Source organism: Dromiciops gliroides, chromosome 2, assembly GCF_019393635.1.
Source record: "Dromiciops gliroides isolate mDroGli1 chromosome 2, mDroGli1.pri, whole genome shotgun sequence".
Lineage (NCBI taxonomy): Eukaryota > Metazoa > Chordata > Mammalia > Microbiotheria > Microbiotheriidae > Dromiciops > Dromiciops gliroides.
Genome location: NC_057862.1, coordinates 319,296,538 through 319,313,707, shown reverse-complemented (window position 1 = coordinate 319,313,707; position 17,170 = coordinate 319,296,538). Strand labels below are relative to the sequence as shown.

The window sequence follows — 17,170 nt, the reverse complement described above, 5'->3', positions numbered from 1 at the left end:
CTCCATCTTCCTTCCCCTTAAAGGGAAGCATTAGATTGGCTTTGCCCCAGGGCTGGTATGAAGAGGTCTGGTTGGGAAGATTGGAAGTTCTATATCTAAAGGAATTTTTTTCACCTGGGGCAAAACAGGTTCTTTTTAGGGGTTGCCCTGTGTTGTGGTTGGGCGTGTCATGATTGTTCAGCCACAGCACCATAGTCTAAGGAGGGGGGAAGACTCTCCCTTCCCTACCCTCTTCACCAAGGGTTAGGGACTAGGGACTAGGAAGGGCCACTGTGATGATGGGACTCTCAGATAGCTGCTTGTGGGCTGTTGCACCACATGGTTATGAGAGGATGGGGTTGGTGATCACTCTGGGGAGTCAGGGCTTATCACTGAAATGATGGGTCTGATCTTGACCATCCCCCCAAAGTCCCCTAACTTCTCTGGACCACTCTAGCTAGCCTGTCTTTTGCCCAAGCCCTCATTTATTTTGAACTTGCTAAATTCATCATAATGCCATTAACGTGCCTTGGAAGGACACAGGCTCAGTGAAAGCATGGATGGCCAATGCAGCTCTGCTGTTCTCGCAGTCTGCTCTCTGTTTTGGGCCCTCCCCTTTTCTCTCTTTAATAATGCCCCCCTCCCTGCTCTCAGAAAGAGTGACAGCAGTATTTTCCTTATGGAAAATACCTCCTATCCTCTGGAAAATGACAGTCAAAATCCATCAAGCATTTACTGAGCATCTTCCACATGCAAGTCACCGAACTATGTCCCTGGGATATAGATGCAGCCCTATCCCTCAAGTATTGCATATTTGACTGGACAGCTTGGAGGTATCTTGAGATAAGGGAACCGTTTCTCTCTCCCTTCTTCCCTTCATTCCTACCCTTAAACCCAGTGAGTAGGAGGCAGTATTACATAATGCAGTAGATCTTTTCTCTGCTATTGGGAGCCAGGAGATCTGGAATCTATTCCCTGCCCTTCTCCTGACTCACAGTGACCTTGGGCACACTGCTACCCATTTTCTAGGGTTTCCTTTCCTCATCTGTAAAATGAAGGGAGTTGGAATAGAAATAATCTCTAAGGTCCCATCCAGCTCTGACTTCCTCCTTGGCAAGGACACAAACCTGACTTTGACCTTAGGGGTGAGTGCCCCTTGAATTGACCCCTCAGAGGAAGCAGATCTATCAGGACATAATGGATAACATAATGGACTCAGAATCAAGAAGAACTGAATTCAAATCCTACCTCCCACACTTAGCCATGTGACTGTGGACCAGTCATGCAAATTCATTGAAGCAGTTTCCTTCTTTGTAAAATGAGATGACAAATACCTGTAGCACCTACCTCACAGGATTGTTGTGAGGATCACATGAAATGTTTGTAAAGCTTAAATAAATGTCAGTTATTGTGAACATTTCCTCAAGGGTTCCCTGTCCCCAGGGCAGGATAGAAAACCCTTTGGTTCAGCCAGGAGGCCCATCCTGGGATGTGTCTTATGGGGTTTCCAGGAACTAAGGATGCATAGATGTTGCTTCCTGGCTCTCTTGTGGTTGGTGTTGGCCACTGGGTGGCAGTGAGTCCTTGGAACAGGGTCTTCAGCAGTGACAAAGCATAGAGGCCAAAGGGATGGCCATATTCCCAGCTGGGCCCTATTGCTCCGGGCTATTTCCCACTAACCCACAAATTAGTACTATTGTAAGGACTATCTAGGGAGATGGAGCCTGGGACCAACCGAAGGGGCCTTTGCTTAGTGAATTCCTTGAGGACGAGGACTGTCCAGGGCTTAGCACAGTGCCTAACACATAGTAGGTCCTTAATAAATATTTATTGTATTGACTCACTGCTTCTCTGCCTCCCTCCCTCTGCCTCAATAGGTACCTACCCAGCCACATTGGAAACATGGTCACCAGGACTTGGTGGCGCATGTGGAGAGAAATGCCAAGAGAGGAGAAGCAGGGAAAGGAAGGGAGGTGGAGAGATGAGAGAGGGTTGAGAAGGAGGGATGACTTAGGTCCTGCTTCCTAGGATGCCTTCACTGCCTCCCCTCCCCATACTCAGGGCAATGGAGGGAGCTTGCACCTATTGAGCCTGGGGAAGCTGTCTTATGAGCAGAGAGAGTAGAATTGGCCTGGGCCCCAGGTCCCTCAGTACTATGACCTGGCTTCCAGAGGATAGACTCATTGGGCTCAGGATATCGGACCTCCTCATGCTCACTCCTGATAATCATTTCCCTTCAGTCCTGGCCTTCCTCATCCCTGCATGTCTGCTTACTACCCTGACATTGGTCAGTCAAGGAGCCCAACCAGGGCAGGGGCAGCTGATGGTCCCTCTCTGGGGTTGACTGGTTGAGTTGTCTTCTGACTTCTTCCATTTCCTTTCACTTTGTTCACTTTTCCCTATCCCCCACCCTTAACCCCACCCCAAAGAGGCAATATGGTATGGTAGAAAGCAGGCTAGATTTGGGGTCTGGGTTCAAATTGTGCCCTTATGACTTACCACCAATATGACTTTGGGCAAGTCACTTTACATCTAGGGGCCTAAGACTCCTCATGTACAGTGAGGGAATTGGATGGACCACCTTGGAATTCTCTTCCATCTCTCTAAATCTAGAATTCTTTCCTCTTTAAAGAATGGAGGAAGTGTTGGGAAAGGGCAAATGTCCCTTTTTGTTCTTTTTTTTTTTGCGTGTGTGTGTGTGTGTGTGTGTGTGTGTGTGTGTGTTTTGGTGAGGCAGTTGGGGGTTAAGTGACTTGCGCAGGGTCACACAGCTAGTAAGTGTCAAATGGCTGAGGCTGGATTTGAACTCAGGTCCTCCTGACTCCAGGGCCAGTGCTCTATCCACTTCACCACCTAGCTGCCCCTCCCTTTTTGTTCTTAAGGAAGAGTAGAAGGTGCACATCATAGGTGTGCCTTTGAGTCTTGGAAAAATTCTAAAATGTATTTCTTTTGTTTATCTTTAGGTTTTTTATTAGTATTTTTCTCATCAGCTTAATTTCAAATATATCCCTCTTCTGGGAGGCAGCTAGGTGGTACAGTAGATAGAGGTGGCCTGGAGTCAGGAAGACTTGAATTTAAATTTGGCCTTAGAGACTAACTACATGACCCTGGGCAAGTCACTTAACTTGTCTTTCTCAATTTCCTCAGGTATAAAATGGGGATAATAATAGCACCTACCTCCCAGGATTGTGAGGGTCAAACCAAATAATATTTGTAAAGTGCTTAGCAAAGGGCCTAGCACATAGTAGACACTTAATACAGTTTTGTTTCCTTCTTTCTCTGTCTTACCCAGAGAGCTACTCCTTGTAACAAAGAATAAAACAAGAGAGGGAAAACAGTTCAGCAAAATTAGCCAACAGTAGATGCTGCATTCCACACCCCAGTCCCTTATCCCTGAAAAGAAGAGAGGGAGTTGTATTTTCTTCTCTCTCATTCAGAGTCAAGCCTGGTCATTATAATTATAGAGTTTTCAAGATTTTCTTTTCTTTTATTTTCAGGGCTGTTTTTTTTTTCTCTTTACATTGTTAGAACATATTAGCCAAAGTATAGTGAACATGAAGAAAGAGAAGCAGCAATCACAAAAAGCCAATGTGTCATCATCAAAAATACGTCACGTCAGACTAACCTAATTTCCTTTTTTTTCCAAAGGGTTACTAGATCAAAGGGACTCTGTACATATAGTTTACCTAGATTTGAGCAAATCACGTGATGAAATCTCTCGTGCTATTTTTGTGGATAAGATGGAGATATGTAGGCTATGTAAAATATGATTAGGTGGTTTTAGAACTGACTAAATGGCTGATTGCAAAAGGTAATTAGTTCCATATCGGCTTGGAAGGAGGTGTGTAATGGAGGGTGTCGAGATCTGTCCGTGACCTGTGTTATTTAATATGTTTATCAATTATGTGAATAAAAGCACAAAAGAGTGTTTGTCGAATGTACAGATGACACCAAGTTCTGAGTGATAGCTAATGCATAGGTCGGAATCTTGAAAGACTAGAATGTTGGGCTAAAGCTAATAAAGTGAAATTGAATTAGGAAACATGTACATTTTGCAATTGGTTCAACAAGTTAACTTCCCATATAGAACACAGGAGAAGCACGGCTAGATAGTGGTTTGTCTGAAAAAAAGATGTTTTTTTTTTTTTTTGTTGTTGTTTTTTTTTTTTTTAGTGAGGCAATTGGGGTTAAGTGACTTGCCCAAGGTCACACAGCTAGTAAGTGTTAAGTGTCTGAGGCCAGATTTGAACTCAGGTACTCCTGAATCCAGGGCCGGTGCTCTATTCACTGAGCCACCTAGCTGCCCCTGGGTACCATATTTTAAAAAGGATATTGATAAGCTAGAGAGTGTCAAGAGGAGGGTAATCAGGATGATGAAGGGCCTTGAGATTATGGCATATAAAGGTCTGTAGTTCTTCAGTCTGGAGAGAAGACTTAGGAACTTGGTGGTCATTTCCAAGAATTTTAAGAACTGTCATGGAAATGGAATTAGATGATGTCTCCAGAGCAGGGGGCAATGGGTGGAGGTTACAGATAGATAGATTTAGGAAAGAAATAGAAGAATGACACAGGGGAAAGCCTCCCAACCATCCAGGCTGTCCATTAGCTCTCAAGCTGTTGTTGAGTTGTTTCAGTTGTGTCTGACTCTCTGTGACCCCATTTGGGGTTTCCCTTGGTGAAGATACTGGAGTGGTTTGCATTCCTTTTCCAGCTCATTTTACAGATGAGGAAACTGAGGCAAACAGGGTTAAGTGACTTGTCCAGGGTTATACAGATAGTAAGTATCTGAGGTCATATTTGAACTCAGGTCCTCCTTATTCCAGAGCTGGCACTCTATCCACTGTGCCACTTCACTACCACTCAAGAGTCAGTTGTTAAATTTTCAATGTGAATATTTCTATCTTGGTAGCAAATGCTACAAACCAGAGCTTGATTTATTGCTTTGTAGGCTGTTTGGACTTAAAAACGATGGAGAAAATATTAATAATGCAGGTTAAACTTAAAAGTGTAATGAGCATATATTTTTTAATCTCTAAAGAGCTAGTTGTTAAACATTTATCAGCATACCCCTAGCTGCCTTGGTGAAGAACAGACTCCTTCTGAGTGCAGTTCTTCAAGCTAAGGCTAGACGACCATTCCTTTTATAAGTTATAAGGGGGAACTCTTGTTCAAATGTGCATTTGTACTCAGTGGTATCTGAGATCCAACTCTGAGAGTCTATGATTATCTCTGATTAATAAGGATAGCTCCCATTTCTGTAGTGCTTTAAGATTTACAAAGCAACTTAACCTTATAAAAACCTTGTGAAGTGGATAGTGCATGTAGTATGACCTTAGTTTTACAGATAGATAAAGTCCGGAGATGTGAAGTGAATCATTCAGGGTCCTATAGCTAGTAAGGGTTGGTTGGAGCCAGGACTCGAATCCAAGACCAAAACAACCTTTGTCCAAAGCTGCCCCTTTATTCAGTGAGTGAATCAGGGCCCCCTTCAGGATGCCCCCTTTCTCCTTATGAATCACTTCTCTGCACCTTTTTATTCCCATTCCTTAAATTGCTCAATGGGATAAGCACTTAGTCCAGGAGACTCATGCTGCAAGCTTTCTTCTCTTCTTCAGTTCAGAAGAATGCTTTCCAAGTGCAGGGAGGAATTGGGGGAGCTGGGAGCTGGGGGCAGGCCCTCCAGGAGACTGGCCATCTGAATGCATGTCCACAGGGACACTTAAATAAGGGTTGATGGACGGACTCAGTATCCCTCACATGTCACTGTCCTGGCCAGTGATGGAGAGGTGCCTCCTTGAATCCTTGCATCACCATATAGATAGGAAGTCACTTATACTTCCCCACTCCTGTAACCTGGTGTGCTTTGAAAGCCAGGAAGCCTTTTTATTTTGACCCTGAAGGTTTCCCCAGAGGCACAGTAGGAAGCCCAGAGAGCCACAGCACTGAGCTGAGCACATATGTGGGCTTGCATTACCAGCATGACAAAGTAGGGCCTTGGTGGGCTTAAATACTTCTGGGTTCCAGCCCATGGTAAGCGTGCTCAGACAGCCACACACGTGTGCCAGATGTCAGCATGCACACGGCTGTGAGTGCCAGAGGCTGTAATCAGCCTTTTCTGCTCTCACTGATGGACAAACACAAGCTGGCTTCTTGTCACTGCTGCCATGGACCACTGGGCACTATTGACAGTGGCCTCTTCCCTTCTGTCCCTCCTTCTCTCTGTCCCATGGATCTGGTGGGCAGGGAAGCTATCCATATATTTGCTGTAATGCTTCCTTGTCAGGGGCAGTAATTATACAGTAAGGCGAGGAAATGATGAGCCAATCAGAGGACCAGCCCTCTTTTGCTGCCTTTTCTAGATGAGAATTCACTTCTTTGGAGTTAGAAGATGATTCTCTAGTGACCTTCCTCTCTCTGTGGGCTCCCCCTACTTCTGTCCCAACCCATTAGAAGCCCTGGGGTTCAGTCAAGACAACTTAGTCAGGAAGACCCTTTTGCCTCACCCCAAACCCTCCTTCTCCCTCTTTCTTCCCCATCTACCATCACCTAACCATTTTGCCTCTCCCACCTCCCCGTATCACCTCTTGGCATAGCCAGGGAAAGAAAGGAGGGACCTTCCTGCAAGTGAGGCAGAAAGGAGGGTAAGGAGAGAGGAAGGAAAGAGAGGAATCACTCATATCCATGTAGCTTGTGTTACAAAGCCATTGCTTTCTTTGCAACATCTGTTATGAGACAGGCATAACCGCTACTTAAAAACCTTCAGTGATGAGGAGCTGCTTAGTACATAAGGCAGAACCATTCATTGTTTGTCATCTCTGTTAAAAAAAAAAGTTTGTCCTTATATTGATCTGGGCAGTTTAGTATTGACTTTCCCTGTTTGTTCCCCGGTCAGCTCTCTGGGGTTAAACAGAAAAAGCCTGATTCCTTCAGATACTTGAAGGCAGTTACCACAACCCCACTAAACAATGAGCTGATCCTCAAAAGGTGCCATCTCTTGCTCCTTTAACATTCTGGGTTTGTTGTTGCTGTTGTTTTCTTTGTGTGTGTGTGTGTTTTCTTTTCTTTTTTTTTGCGGGGCAATGAGGGTTAAGTGACCTGCCCAGAGTCACACAGCTAGTAAGTGTCAAATGTCTGAGGTCAGATTTGAACTCAGGTCCTCCTGAATCCAAGGCCGGTGCTTTATCCACTGCGCCGCCTAGCTGCCCCCTCTTTCAACATTCTGACTACTTTCCTCTGACCACCTTGCCAAGGTCCCTCCCAAAATGTGGTGCCCAGAAAGGAACACAATACTCTAGATATGGCCCAACCCTGATTCTGTGCAACCCAAGATGGTACCATTCAACTGATTATAGTAACAAATGTCATACTTAGGATCTTTATTGATCTCATGGTCAACTAAGATTCTCCCATCTCAGGATCTTTTTCACATAAGCTGCTACACAATTAGGTCTGGAGGCTAGATAAGATGATAGTGTGGTATAGCCCTGAGTTATAGGGAACTGAATTGTAGCCAGGGGTGTGCTGAAGCCAGCTAGTATAGGTTATTGAGAGTCAATTGTTAAAATTTTCAGGGTGACCATTTATACTTCAGAAATCAGCAAGTGAGAGGGCAGCTAGGTGGCCCAGTATAGAGAGTACCAGGTCTGGAGTCAGGAAGATTCATCTTCCCGAGTTCAAATTTGACCTCAGACACTAGATGTGTGACTCTGGGCAAGTCATTTTGGTGGTTATTAAACCTTTAGTAGCACAGTGAATAGCTGCATAACTTTGAGCAAGTTACTTTCTCTTTTTTAGTCTCAGTTTCCTTTTGTGTAAAATGAGAATCTTCCATTAGAATTCAATATCTAAGGTTCCTTCTAACGCTAACATTCTGTCTTCTAAAGTCTCTTCACTGCTAACATTCTATGCTTTGATAAAACCTCCACCCTCCTGGTTTTCTTGGTTCACAGAAAGGGATGCTATCCCCTAGGAAAGAGAGAGAAGGAGGCATTAGGAGCTAGGGGAACTGTGAGATACAAAGATCTGCTTCATTGGCCTGGAAGTTCAGTATAGGGGACTGGTATACATAAGGAAGACATGGTATACCCCTTTACTAGTCCATTTTCTGTGGCTGGGCTGCTCCATCTTTCATAGTCTCCATCTCACCCCCACTGCCCCAAATAGTCTGCTCATGGTGGGCATTTTTGCTAGGCATGGCTTCTGCAGAGAAGGGTGGAGGTGGCAGAAGAAGGGATCCAGGTAGAGGAGCCAGGACATGTGGAGGTGGGAACCATGGGACATCTCCTTGGGTCCCTCATTCTGTGCCTGAGATTTCTGCCAAGCCCTGCTCTCTGCATTAAATTCCTCCCCCTCTCCCCTTCACCCACCACCCCCTCCCCTGCCCATGTTGCCAAAGGGCAACTGTCCTGCTCCTGGTGGGTACTGAAGGTGGAGGTAATAGCAGACCCAATATTTTGCTGCCCCTTAGCTGAGTGGCAGTCCTGTATGCCCAGGCACATGACAGGGCCCTCCTTTATGCTTCTGAATTGCTACGTTGGCGGGAGAAGGGAAAGTGTATTGTGTGCAAAAACAAAACCAAGTAGTTTTTCCTTTTTCTGAAGGTGGTGATGGTGCAATTAATGGCTGAGCCATTACCTCCTCCCTCTTTTCCACCTCCCTCCCCACTCCTCTCCTTTCCTTTCCTCTCATTCTCCTTTCCATCTCCTCCGCCCTCTTTGATTTCTTTCCTTTGAAAAAGCAGCTATACCTGATGAGTTCAATTCACCACCTGGAGGAGCCTATCTCTTCAGGGGTTAGGCTGCTCCCTGTTCCTATCTCTGGCTCTTGGGCAAGGGGTAGGGATTTCCTGAAGCCAGGGAAAGATGGGAGTGGGAGTGGGTGGGATGGTGTGTGTGTGTGTGTGTGTGTGTGTGTGTGTGTGTGTGTGTGTGTGTGTGAGAGAGAGAGAGAGAGAGAGAGATGGAGGAGAGAGGGAGGGAGAGAGAGACAGAGAGGCAGAGACAGAGAGACAGAGAGATCATTTGGAATCCAGGGCTTTTGGAGAAAAAGAATAAAAGCAAGTCACTAGAGTTTGGGAAATGCCTATAAGGAAGGAGGCCAGCATTGCTGATAACTGGGAGGGGTGGAATTAGAAAGTCTTGGAGAATGATGTAGAAGCCTGAAATTGTCCCCTGCTCCCCATACTCTACTCTGGCTTCACTGAAAGACAATTACCTGACCTTCAGTTTATCTGGCTGTGAAATGGAACCAAGGTACTCCCTCCCCCTGGGAAAACATGGAAGTTTATGTTTTTGGATAGGTCTGTAACTCGTATTCCCGGGTTAGTCCCTGGCAGAGCTGTGGTCCTAACTTCTTTGGATCTCTTTTTGTCTCCTCTAGATAGAGGGGGTGATGACTGGAGTGACAAATGCTTGTAAGCTCCCAGGGACTGGGGCAAGTGGTGGCAAGGGGTCCTGTATCAATAGCAGGTGGCAGAGAAAATAAAAGTCAGCAGGGAACATGGACTTCTGGGAGGGGTGGTGCTAATGGTGGGCAAGGGACATCAAGATTAGTTTGGTGAGAATGCTGACAATCCCTTTCCAGACAAGTGCCAACTGTTTCAGATGTGGTTGGTTATAACAAGGTCAGGGAAGGGAAGATGGGATCAAGGCTTGCACTTGGCTTCCATTCCCCTCCCAGCCCCTCAGATCCTAACTGTCCCCACTGGCATGGTCAAGCACACAGGAGGATCATGGGTGCCAGCGTGGGGATTAACTCCTATGGCTAGAAGGGTCTTTAGCGGCCACCTAGTCCAATCCTTTCATTTTGTAGATAAGTAAATTCACCTGTGGGAGAAAGGAAACAATTTGCCCAAGGTCACATAATAGCACAGGTGGGATGGAGCTCGGGTCTTCTCATTCCAGCTCTGTTTCCACTACTTTGTGTCACTGCTCCTGTCCCAGCCCCCACTGCTAGGATCTTTCAAAAGGCAGAAACTAGGGCAGTGTCCCCAGGAGAGAGCAACTTGGAGATTCCTTTAAGGAAGGAAGGCTGGGAGGGGCAGAGTCTAATGTCCACTTGAGGAGCCTTGGGAGAGGACCAGTTTAGGGGATGATTGTCTCCAAGACCCCAGATCTGAGACTTCTCCTCCATATTCCTCCTAGTGCCTGTGATTCTAACAAGGTGTGCAGTACAACAGCAAGAACTGAATGAAGTAGAAGGTGGGGGGAGGGGAGACAGAAGAGAGGGAAGTGGGAATGAGGAATAGGGAGGAAGAATTTTTAAAAAGTGGATACAGTTGAGACAATAAGAGGTGACAATAGAAGTGACAAAGCAGAGATGAGGGAGAGTGAAGGAGATAAAAGTGAGAAAGGGGAGAGAGAAGGTATTTAGGAGAAAGGAGAGGAGAGAAGAGAGGAAAATGAGTGTGAAAGGGAAGATTATTAAAGAAATGTGAGAGGCGAAAGGATGGAAAGGTTGGAGCTGAGAAAGAGGTGAGAGAAGAAAGAGAAGAGAGAATAAAAGAGAGGTGAGAGAGTTAAGAAAGAGGGGGGAAGTGAGAGTTAGGAAAGAGAAGAAAGGTGAGCAGGGAGAAGGGAGAGTGAAAGAGATGTATGTGGGTCTGGATGAATTAGACATCATTTCTCTCTGAACCTTGGAACTTGAATGTTGCCAGGGCAACAGGGCAATACCTGTTTTTTCTGGAGGATAAGATGTAGTTGCTAGGGTAACAGCATCCTGTCTTTTCAGGGACCATCCTGAAATGTGGCAAGGGTAGTTGCCATGACAACCCTTTTTTGCCCCACTTAATCCTAGCCCATCTGTTTCAATCACCCCAGCATTCAGGGTGGGGTGGGGGAATTATTTACTTATTTTATCTGCGGAGTAAGTTTCTTTTCCTTTTTCCCCTCCTTCTTTCTGGGTGCTGCTTTCCCCCTCCCCCGCCCCCGACCTGGGCCCTGTGGCCTGCAGGTGTTTGGGAGGCAGTTGCTGGGGCAACGGAAACAGGGCGTTTCAGAGGTGGTTGCCATGGGAACCTGGATGCTGACGAAGGCTTGTGAGGCTTAGAGGAGACAAATTGCCCTCATCATTATCTCCAAGCTTGCCAATCAAACCCATTCCCTCATTTCCCTCTGCTCGGGGAAGCGAGCAGCTGGGAGCCCCCAGAGGAGCCCGGGAGAGGAGTGGCATCAGTGAGCTGTGAGCTGTCGCCTGCCTTCCAGCCCAGCTCTGCTCTCCAGCTCCACAGCTCTCTTACCTGGCTTTGCTTCCTTGCCTTGCTGTGCAGCATGGCCACAATTACCTGCACCCGCTTCACTGAAGAATATCAGCTCTTTGAGGAACTGGGCAAGTAAGTTTCCTTTGTGAGGGAAGAGGGGGAAAGCAGATTGATCTCTTTCCCCCAGGTGGGGAAAAGGAGAAGATGTCTGATCAAAGCTGTTGGTTCGCTGGAGGAGTATAGGAGGTTAGGCTCCCAAAGACTACAGTGTGTGTGTGTGTGTGTGTGTGTGTGTGTGTGTGTGTGTGTGTGTGTAAAACATGTGTATGTGCATATCTAGGTACATGACCCATGCACACTTAATGAGCTCACCCCTACTCCTGGATGCATGCAAACACTCACATGCCCTTGCACACTCATGTACATGATGTAACTTATCTAGATCCACAAGACTGCATGCACATGTATGCACACACTGCCCGGACGGTGGAGAGTGGCCAACTTTTCTGAGGAAGCTCCTCCCAGCCAAAGTTAGCAACACAGAGGGCCTTGGTGGTGGGGAGGGAGGGAAGAAAACAAGCATTTTATTAAGTCTTTAGGCTAGTCCATGCAGGATTAAAGCCTGGTTGCCCTGTGATGATGGGGAGGGGGGGTGTAGTAGGGAGTGGTGCTTAGTGGTGCATCTTTGAGCATTTGTATCTGTAGGGATAGGGAGGGGCAGACCCATGGGATCTGTGGCCCAGCTGTCCTTGGGGAACTTGTACAGCTGAAAAAGTAGGGGAGGACAGAAAGCTACCTGGGTATGGCTGGTTAATATCAAAATGCTGGTGCTTAACCTGGTTTTATGCATGTTGGATGGAGCCCATCCATTGAGGGGACAGAATGGGAAGGAATTGGGACTAGCTTGGCAGGTAGACTTTCCTGAAGTTTTTCTTTTTTTTCTTTTTACAATCTTAGCAACTGTGGGGATAGGGTGTACCAGTGGCACTACCCTTGGGGCCTGGAGCTCTAACAGTTTGTAGGAAGTAGGTTAGGAGGCATCTGCATTGGATTGTAGGGTTTCGAGTTGTACTGAACCTTTGAGATTGTCTAGTCCAAACCTCCGATTTTATAGATGAAACAACATATCACCCAAGGCAAAGTGACTTTCCAAGGTCACACAAGTATTAAATGGGAAAGGCAGGATTTGAACTTTGTTCCTCTGGCTGCAAATCCAATGTTCATTCCATTACACCATATTGTCCCTTTAGCACTTAACCCCCTGTCTTCTGCCCGTGGCTGGAGTGTTTGCAAGAGAGAGGTAACAGACATTCAGAGTCTGGGTTCTAGCCAGTCAGGCTGTGGATGATGTTGAGTGTGTGTGTGTGTGTGTGTGTGTGTGTGTATGTATGTATGTAGGGGATTGTGTATCTGTGCATCTGCATGCATCTTACGTGAATCCATAAAAGGGTGCTGGGTTGCCTGTGTGTTGTGTGCAAAACTGAATTGTGTGGGAGCATTCTGAAGACAGGAACATGTGCATATGTGTGTGTGTCTGTGAGTATGTGAACATATGTAAAGGCGTGCTGATGTGTTGCTGAATGCAGGTATGCATGATCGTGTGGGTCTGCCTCTAGGCACATATGTATCCATGAGGGCTGTCCGGATGTTTGTGCATACATATGGGAGGAGCCTGGGCCCATGTAAAGACAAGCTAGTATGGGGTGTGTGCGCAAGACCTACATCTATGATATGCACATGTGTGGGAGGCTGTCTATATGCATATGTGCAGGAAAGGCGCCTGCACACGAGCAGGCACTGTGTGTGTGTGTGTGTGTGTGTGTGTGTGTGTGTGTGTGTGTGTGAGAGAGAGAGAGAGAGAGAGAGAGAGCCAGTCACAGTGGGTGCATAGATGCTACAAGCATATGCGTGTGCAGATGTTCATGCATGCACCCACAGGCTCTGTGAATATCTATCTATAAGGGACATAAATAGTCAAGTGTACTAGAATCTTCAAGGTGGGCTTGGATTCGGAGTGGGTCTGCGGAAGACGGGGAGCACTTCCTTTCTTCCCTGAGCTGGGATGGGCAGAGCTGGGGAACTTGGGGAATGTGGCCCTCCCGTTCAGGAGGTGAAAGGATTCAGGGCTCCCTAGGAAGGCGCTGATGAGATCCAGCCAGTCCACTTAGTCAGAAACAGCTGCTTCTTGGGGTGCACCCATTTTACAGTTCTCTGAGACCGTAGTGTGGTGGATAAATAGTGACAGGGAAGGGGGAGGTGACTCAGTCACTCTAAGTGAAAGTAAAAGGGATGTTTTGCCCCAAGAGGAGAAGGATATTATTGAATCTTGGGTGTCTGTGGGGGTGTTGTTGGAATGTCGCCGTCTACAGGCGAGCAAATGCCTGCCGTTGGCTCTTTGAGGAGCGGTGTACCCTGGTGTGAGACTCTGCTGGGCTGGGCTGTGGCCACGGTGGAGAAGCAGGGGAAGGTGTATGGGGTGGTAGGTGGGGACTGAGCTTTGTAACGCTTTGGGCAAGAAGGCCGGACATTATGTGTGTGTGTGTGTGTGTGTGTGTGTGTGCGTGCGCGTGCACACACGCACGCGCAGCGGGATGTAGAGACATTCTGGGAGCCGGCAAAGAATTCGAGAGAAAACCAGTGTCCTGGAAGGATGGGGTGCTGGTTTGGGAGAATATTGGAGCCTTCTCAGGTCCATCTTCCCTCCTGACTGGATCACACTCCCTCTGCGGCATATTGACATCTGTGAACATTGCTCTGGTCGTTTCCCTCCTCTAGCTGCAGGGACTTGATCTGTAAGGGCTTCTTCTGCCAAAGAGCCACACTAGAGTGGGGTGGTCCAGGGCGCTGCCTCTCTCTCATAAGCTGTGTCACCTCGAGCAAGTCACTTTCCTTACCTTGGCTTTGCATAAATGGGTTAGAGTAGAACTAGAGGATTTCAAAGTCTTAATCCTTTGAACCCTTAGGTGACCAGGGTCAGGGCTGAGAATAGGCACAAAGGATCCTCTGGCACCTCCCTGGGCAACAGAGATGGCTCTCAGGTTTGTGGTCATCTGGGAGGAGCAATCAATGGGGCCCTGGCAGGCAGTTAAGGTGGCCACAAGCTGAATCCCTGGTGTGGTGGAGTCAGTTCTCCAGGCCAGTCTTAGGGGCCAGGCCAGAGGGAAGGAGATAACTAGAATCTGTCCCAGGCAGGTGGGCCTAAACGAATTAGGTATTTAATCAAGCCTTGATTGATTGCTCATTCTGGTGTGAAGAAGGCATGACTCAAAGAAAATGTCCATTTCTTGGATCTCCTCAACACCTCTCTCACCACACACACACACACACACACACACACACACACACACACACACACACAAACACACACACATTCCCACATCTGTTTGTCTAGGCAGCATCCTGCAGTGGAGAGAATCCTGTAATTAGAGGCTGGAGATCTGGGTTCAAGTAAGCTAAGATTAGCTGTGTAACAATACTTTCACTACCTGCCTAGCAAGATTATTGCACGGAAAGTACTTTCTAAACCTGAACATTGTAGAATAGAAGCTGTGTAGAAATGGGAGCTGTGCTTATGGTCACCTAGGCTAGCAGGGATAACCTGAAGTCAGGTCAGGGGAAGTGGTTGGATAGTGGGTCAGAGGGGGTAGAATCTGGTTGAGTTTTATGCTCCAAAGCATATGGAGGGTCCTACCTCTTCACTCGAGAGACCATGCCCTAGGGCAAGTGGATGTCCTGGGCCTGATCCAGAATCATCAGTTTAAGATCTGTCCCTTCCTTAATGTGGTTAGTGGCTAGGTTCTCCAAAAGGAGAATGGGGAACCACAGACCCATTGCTGGGGAGGAGGAGGGTGGCAGGGATGCCTCCTTGTGGCTTTGACATTCTCTGAGGCTTTAGATCCCACCCCCATGACAAGTTATAGAAAGGAGGAAGGAAATTATCCTGCGGCAGTATGTAATCATCAGCATTGCTCAAAAAGAGCTTCAGGAAGTGGGTTGTATTAGAAAGGGAGAGAGGAGAGAGAGAGAAGAGAGGAGGAGATGAGAGAGAGAGAGAGAGAGAGAGAGAGAGAGGAGAGAGAGAGAGAGAGGAGAGAGAGAGAACAACAAAGGGGAAACATGCATTGAGAAAGGAAGGGAAGAGGGAAGGCAGAGGAGGAAGTAAAGGAGGAGAGAAGGAAAAAAGAGAGGGAAGGGAAAAGGAAAGACAGACAAAGGGGAGAGAGATTCATTAAGATGTGAAGGGAAAGAGGGAAAGAAGAGGAGGAGGAAGAGAAGAGAGGAGAGGGAGAGAGAGAGAGAGAGAGTCGGAGAGAGAGAGAGAGGAGATAGAGGATGAGAAGAGAGAGAGGAGAGAGAGAGCAACCCACTCTGTTGTTTCTCTTGGAAAGGAGAGATTGAAGATTGACTGACTAGAGGGTTAAAACGAGTTGGGTATCTGCAGGGGCTGCCTCAGCTGGGAAGGTGTGAAAGAGCAAAACAAAGACTTTTAGCTCCTTATGGAGGTGTCTTCTTACTCAGAGCCCTGCACACTGCCCACCTTCCCCAACCCACAGAAAAAAGCCTTCAGTAGAAAAGCCCTGGGCAGCTTCTCTGTTCTCTCTTTCTGTCTGTCTTTCTCTCTCTCTCTCTCTCTCTCTCTCTCTCTCTCTCTCTCTGTAGATCAGTGGACAGTGGTATGGCCTTTAAGAAGGTTCCAGGGAGCCTGAAGATCTAGGTTCAAATCAGTCCAACAAGCATTTAGGTGCCTACTGTGCACAAATACAAATTTTTAAAAAAGAAGACAGTTTCTGTCCTGAAGGAGCTTGCCTTTTCCCAAGTTCTAATCCCACCTCTCTCGCTGACTTACTGTGTGACCTTTCATGTCATTTGCCTTCCCTGTGCCCAAGATTTTATATCTTTATATTGATGATAAGAATGAGAATACCTCATCCTGAAAAAGATGTTTTGATGACAAAATGAAGCAATAATAAGGCATTAATATTTTATTTTTAGTCTTTAGATGAGTCTTATGACATTATGGGACTTAATAATCAGTACATGATAATAATCCATCTTCTCATAGAAAGGTGGTGATGTGAAAGGTGGCTGTAAGCGATGCCGTTGGCATTGATGAATGGTCTCCAGCCTTATCACCGCTGATGGAAAGGATATCAGAGCCTCTCACCTCCTTCCTTTGAAGACCCAACTCTGAATTCTTGGCTTCCAGTAACCCCATTAGATCTTTTTTCCTTTGGGTTAAATATGATTTTTCCAAATTCTGGCTTTAAAAAAGCAATTAATCCTAGGGTGGAGGAGGGAGAGAGTAATACACCCAATTCCCAACTACCTCAGTTGAAAGAATGTATCAGAAGCATTCTTATTGGAAACAGGAAGAGACCCAGGGCAGCTCGTTGAGCACTAGGTAGATCCCTGAAGTAGGTGAGAGTAGAGTACAGGCGAATGGGGCGAGGGGTGCAGGGACAACCTGAGAGTGCCACAACATGGTATGTTGTAAGGCCCCCTCTGTCCGAGGTCAGACATTGTCTGTCCTCAGCTCTCTCCCAGATCTGCCATTCTTTGTTCTAAGGTCCCTCCCAGCTCTGCCATTCTGTCCTTAGGTTCATTTCAGACTCCATATTCTATGATCCTAAGTAAGCCTGAGCCATCCTTCTAGAGAGGAAGGAAAGTCAAGTTTCCTCTCAGGCTGGGCTTTGGCGCAATGCAGCAGTGGCTCAGGCGCCCCCCTCAGCCACCCCCCACACAGGCTGAGACACTCTGACAATCGACAGAGCCCTCGCAACACACACGCTGACACCACTGCCAACTCCCCCTGCAATCTGGGACCCACAGACTGTGATCGTAGTGCACGCCCTCTCCCCACACCCCCACACTAAGCTCTTACTGCAGCACCCCCTGGGGGAGCTTTCTCTCTACAAAATGCAACGTTCCTGGTGCTGGAGCCAGTGGACACACACAGGCACACATGCACGCACACACATTCAGACATCCTGCTTC

The 17,170-nt window shown here is 47.0% G+C and overlaps 1 protein-coding gene across 1 annotated transcript in view; it reads left to right on the top strand.

Moving 5' to 3' along the window:
* Positions 1-10,873: 10,873 nt before the first annotated feature.
* CAMK2A (calcium/calmodulin dependent protein kinase II alpha) overlaps positions 10,874-17,170 on the top strand; it is an 87,994-nt gene continuing 81,697 nt past the window's right edge. Inside the window, 1 exon segment of the mRNA XM_043982793.1 lies at positions 10,874-11,308. Coding sequence (XP_043838728.1) covers positions 11,247-11,308 — 62 coding nt within the window. The 5' untranslated portion in view covers positions 10,874-11,246.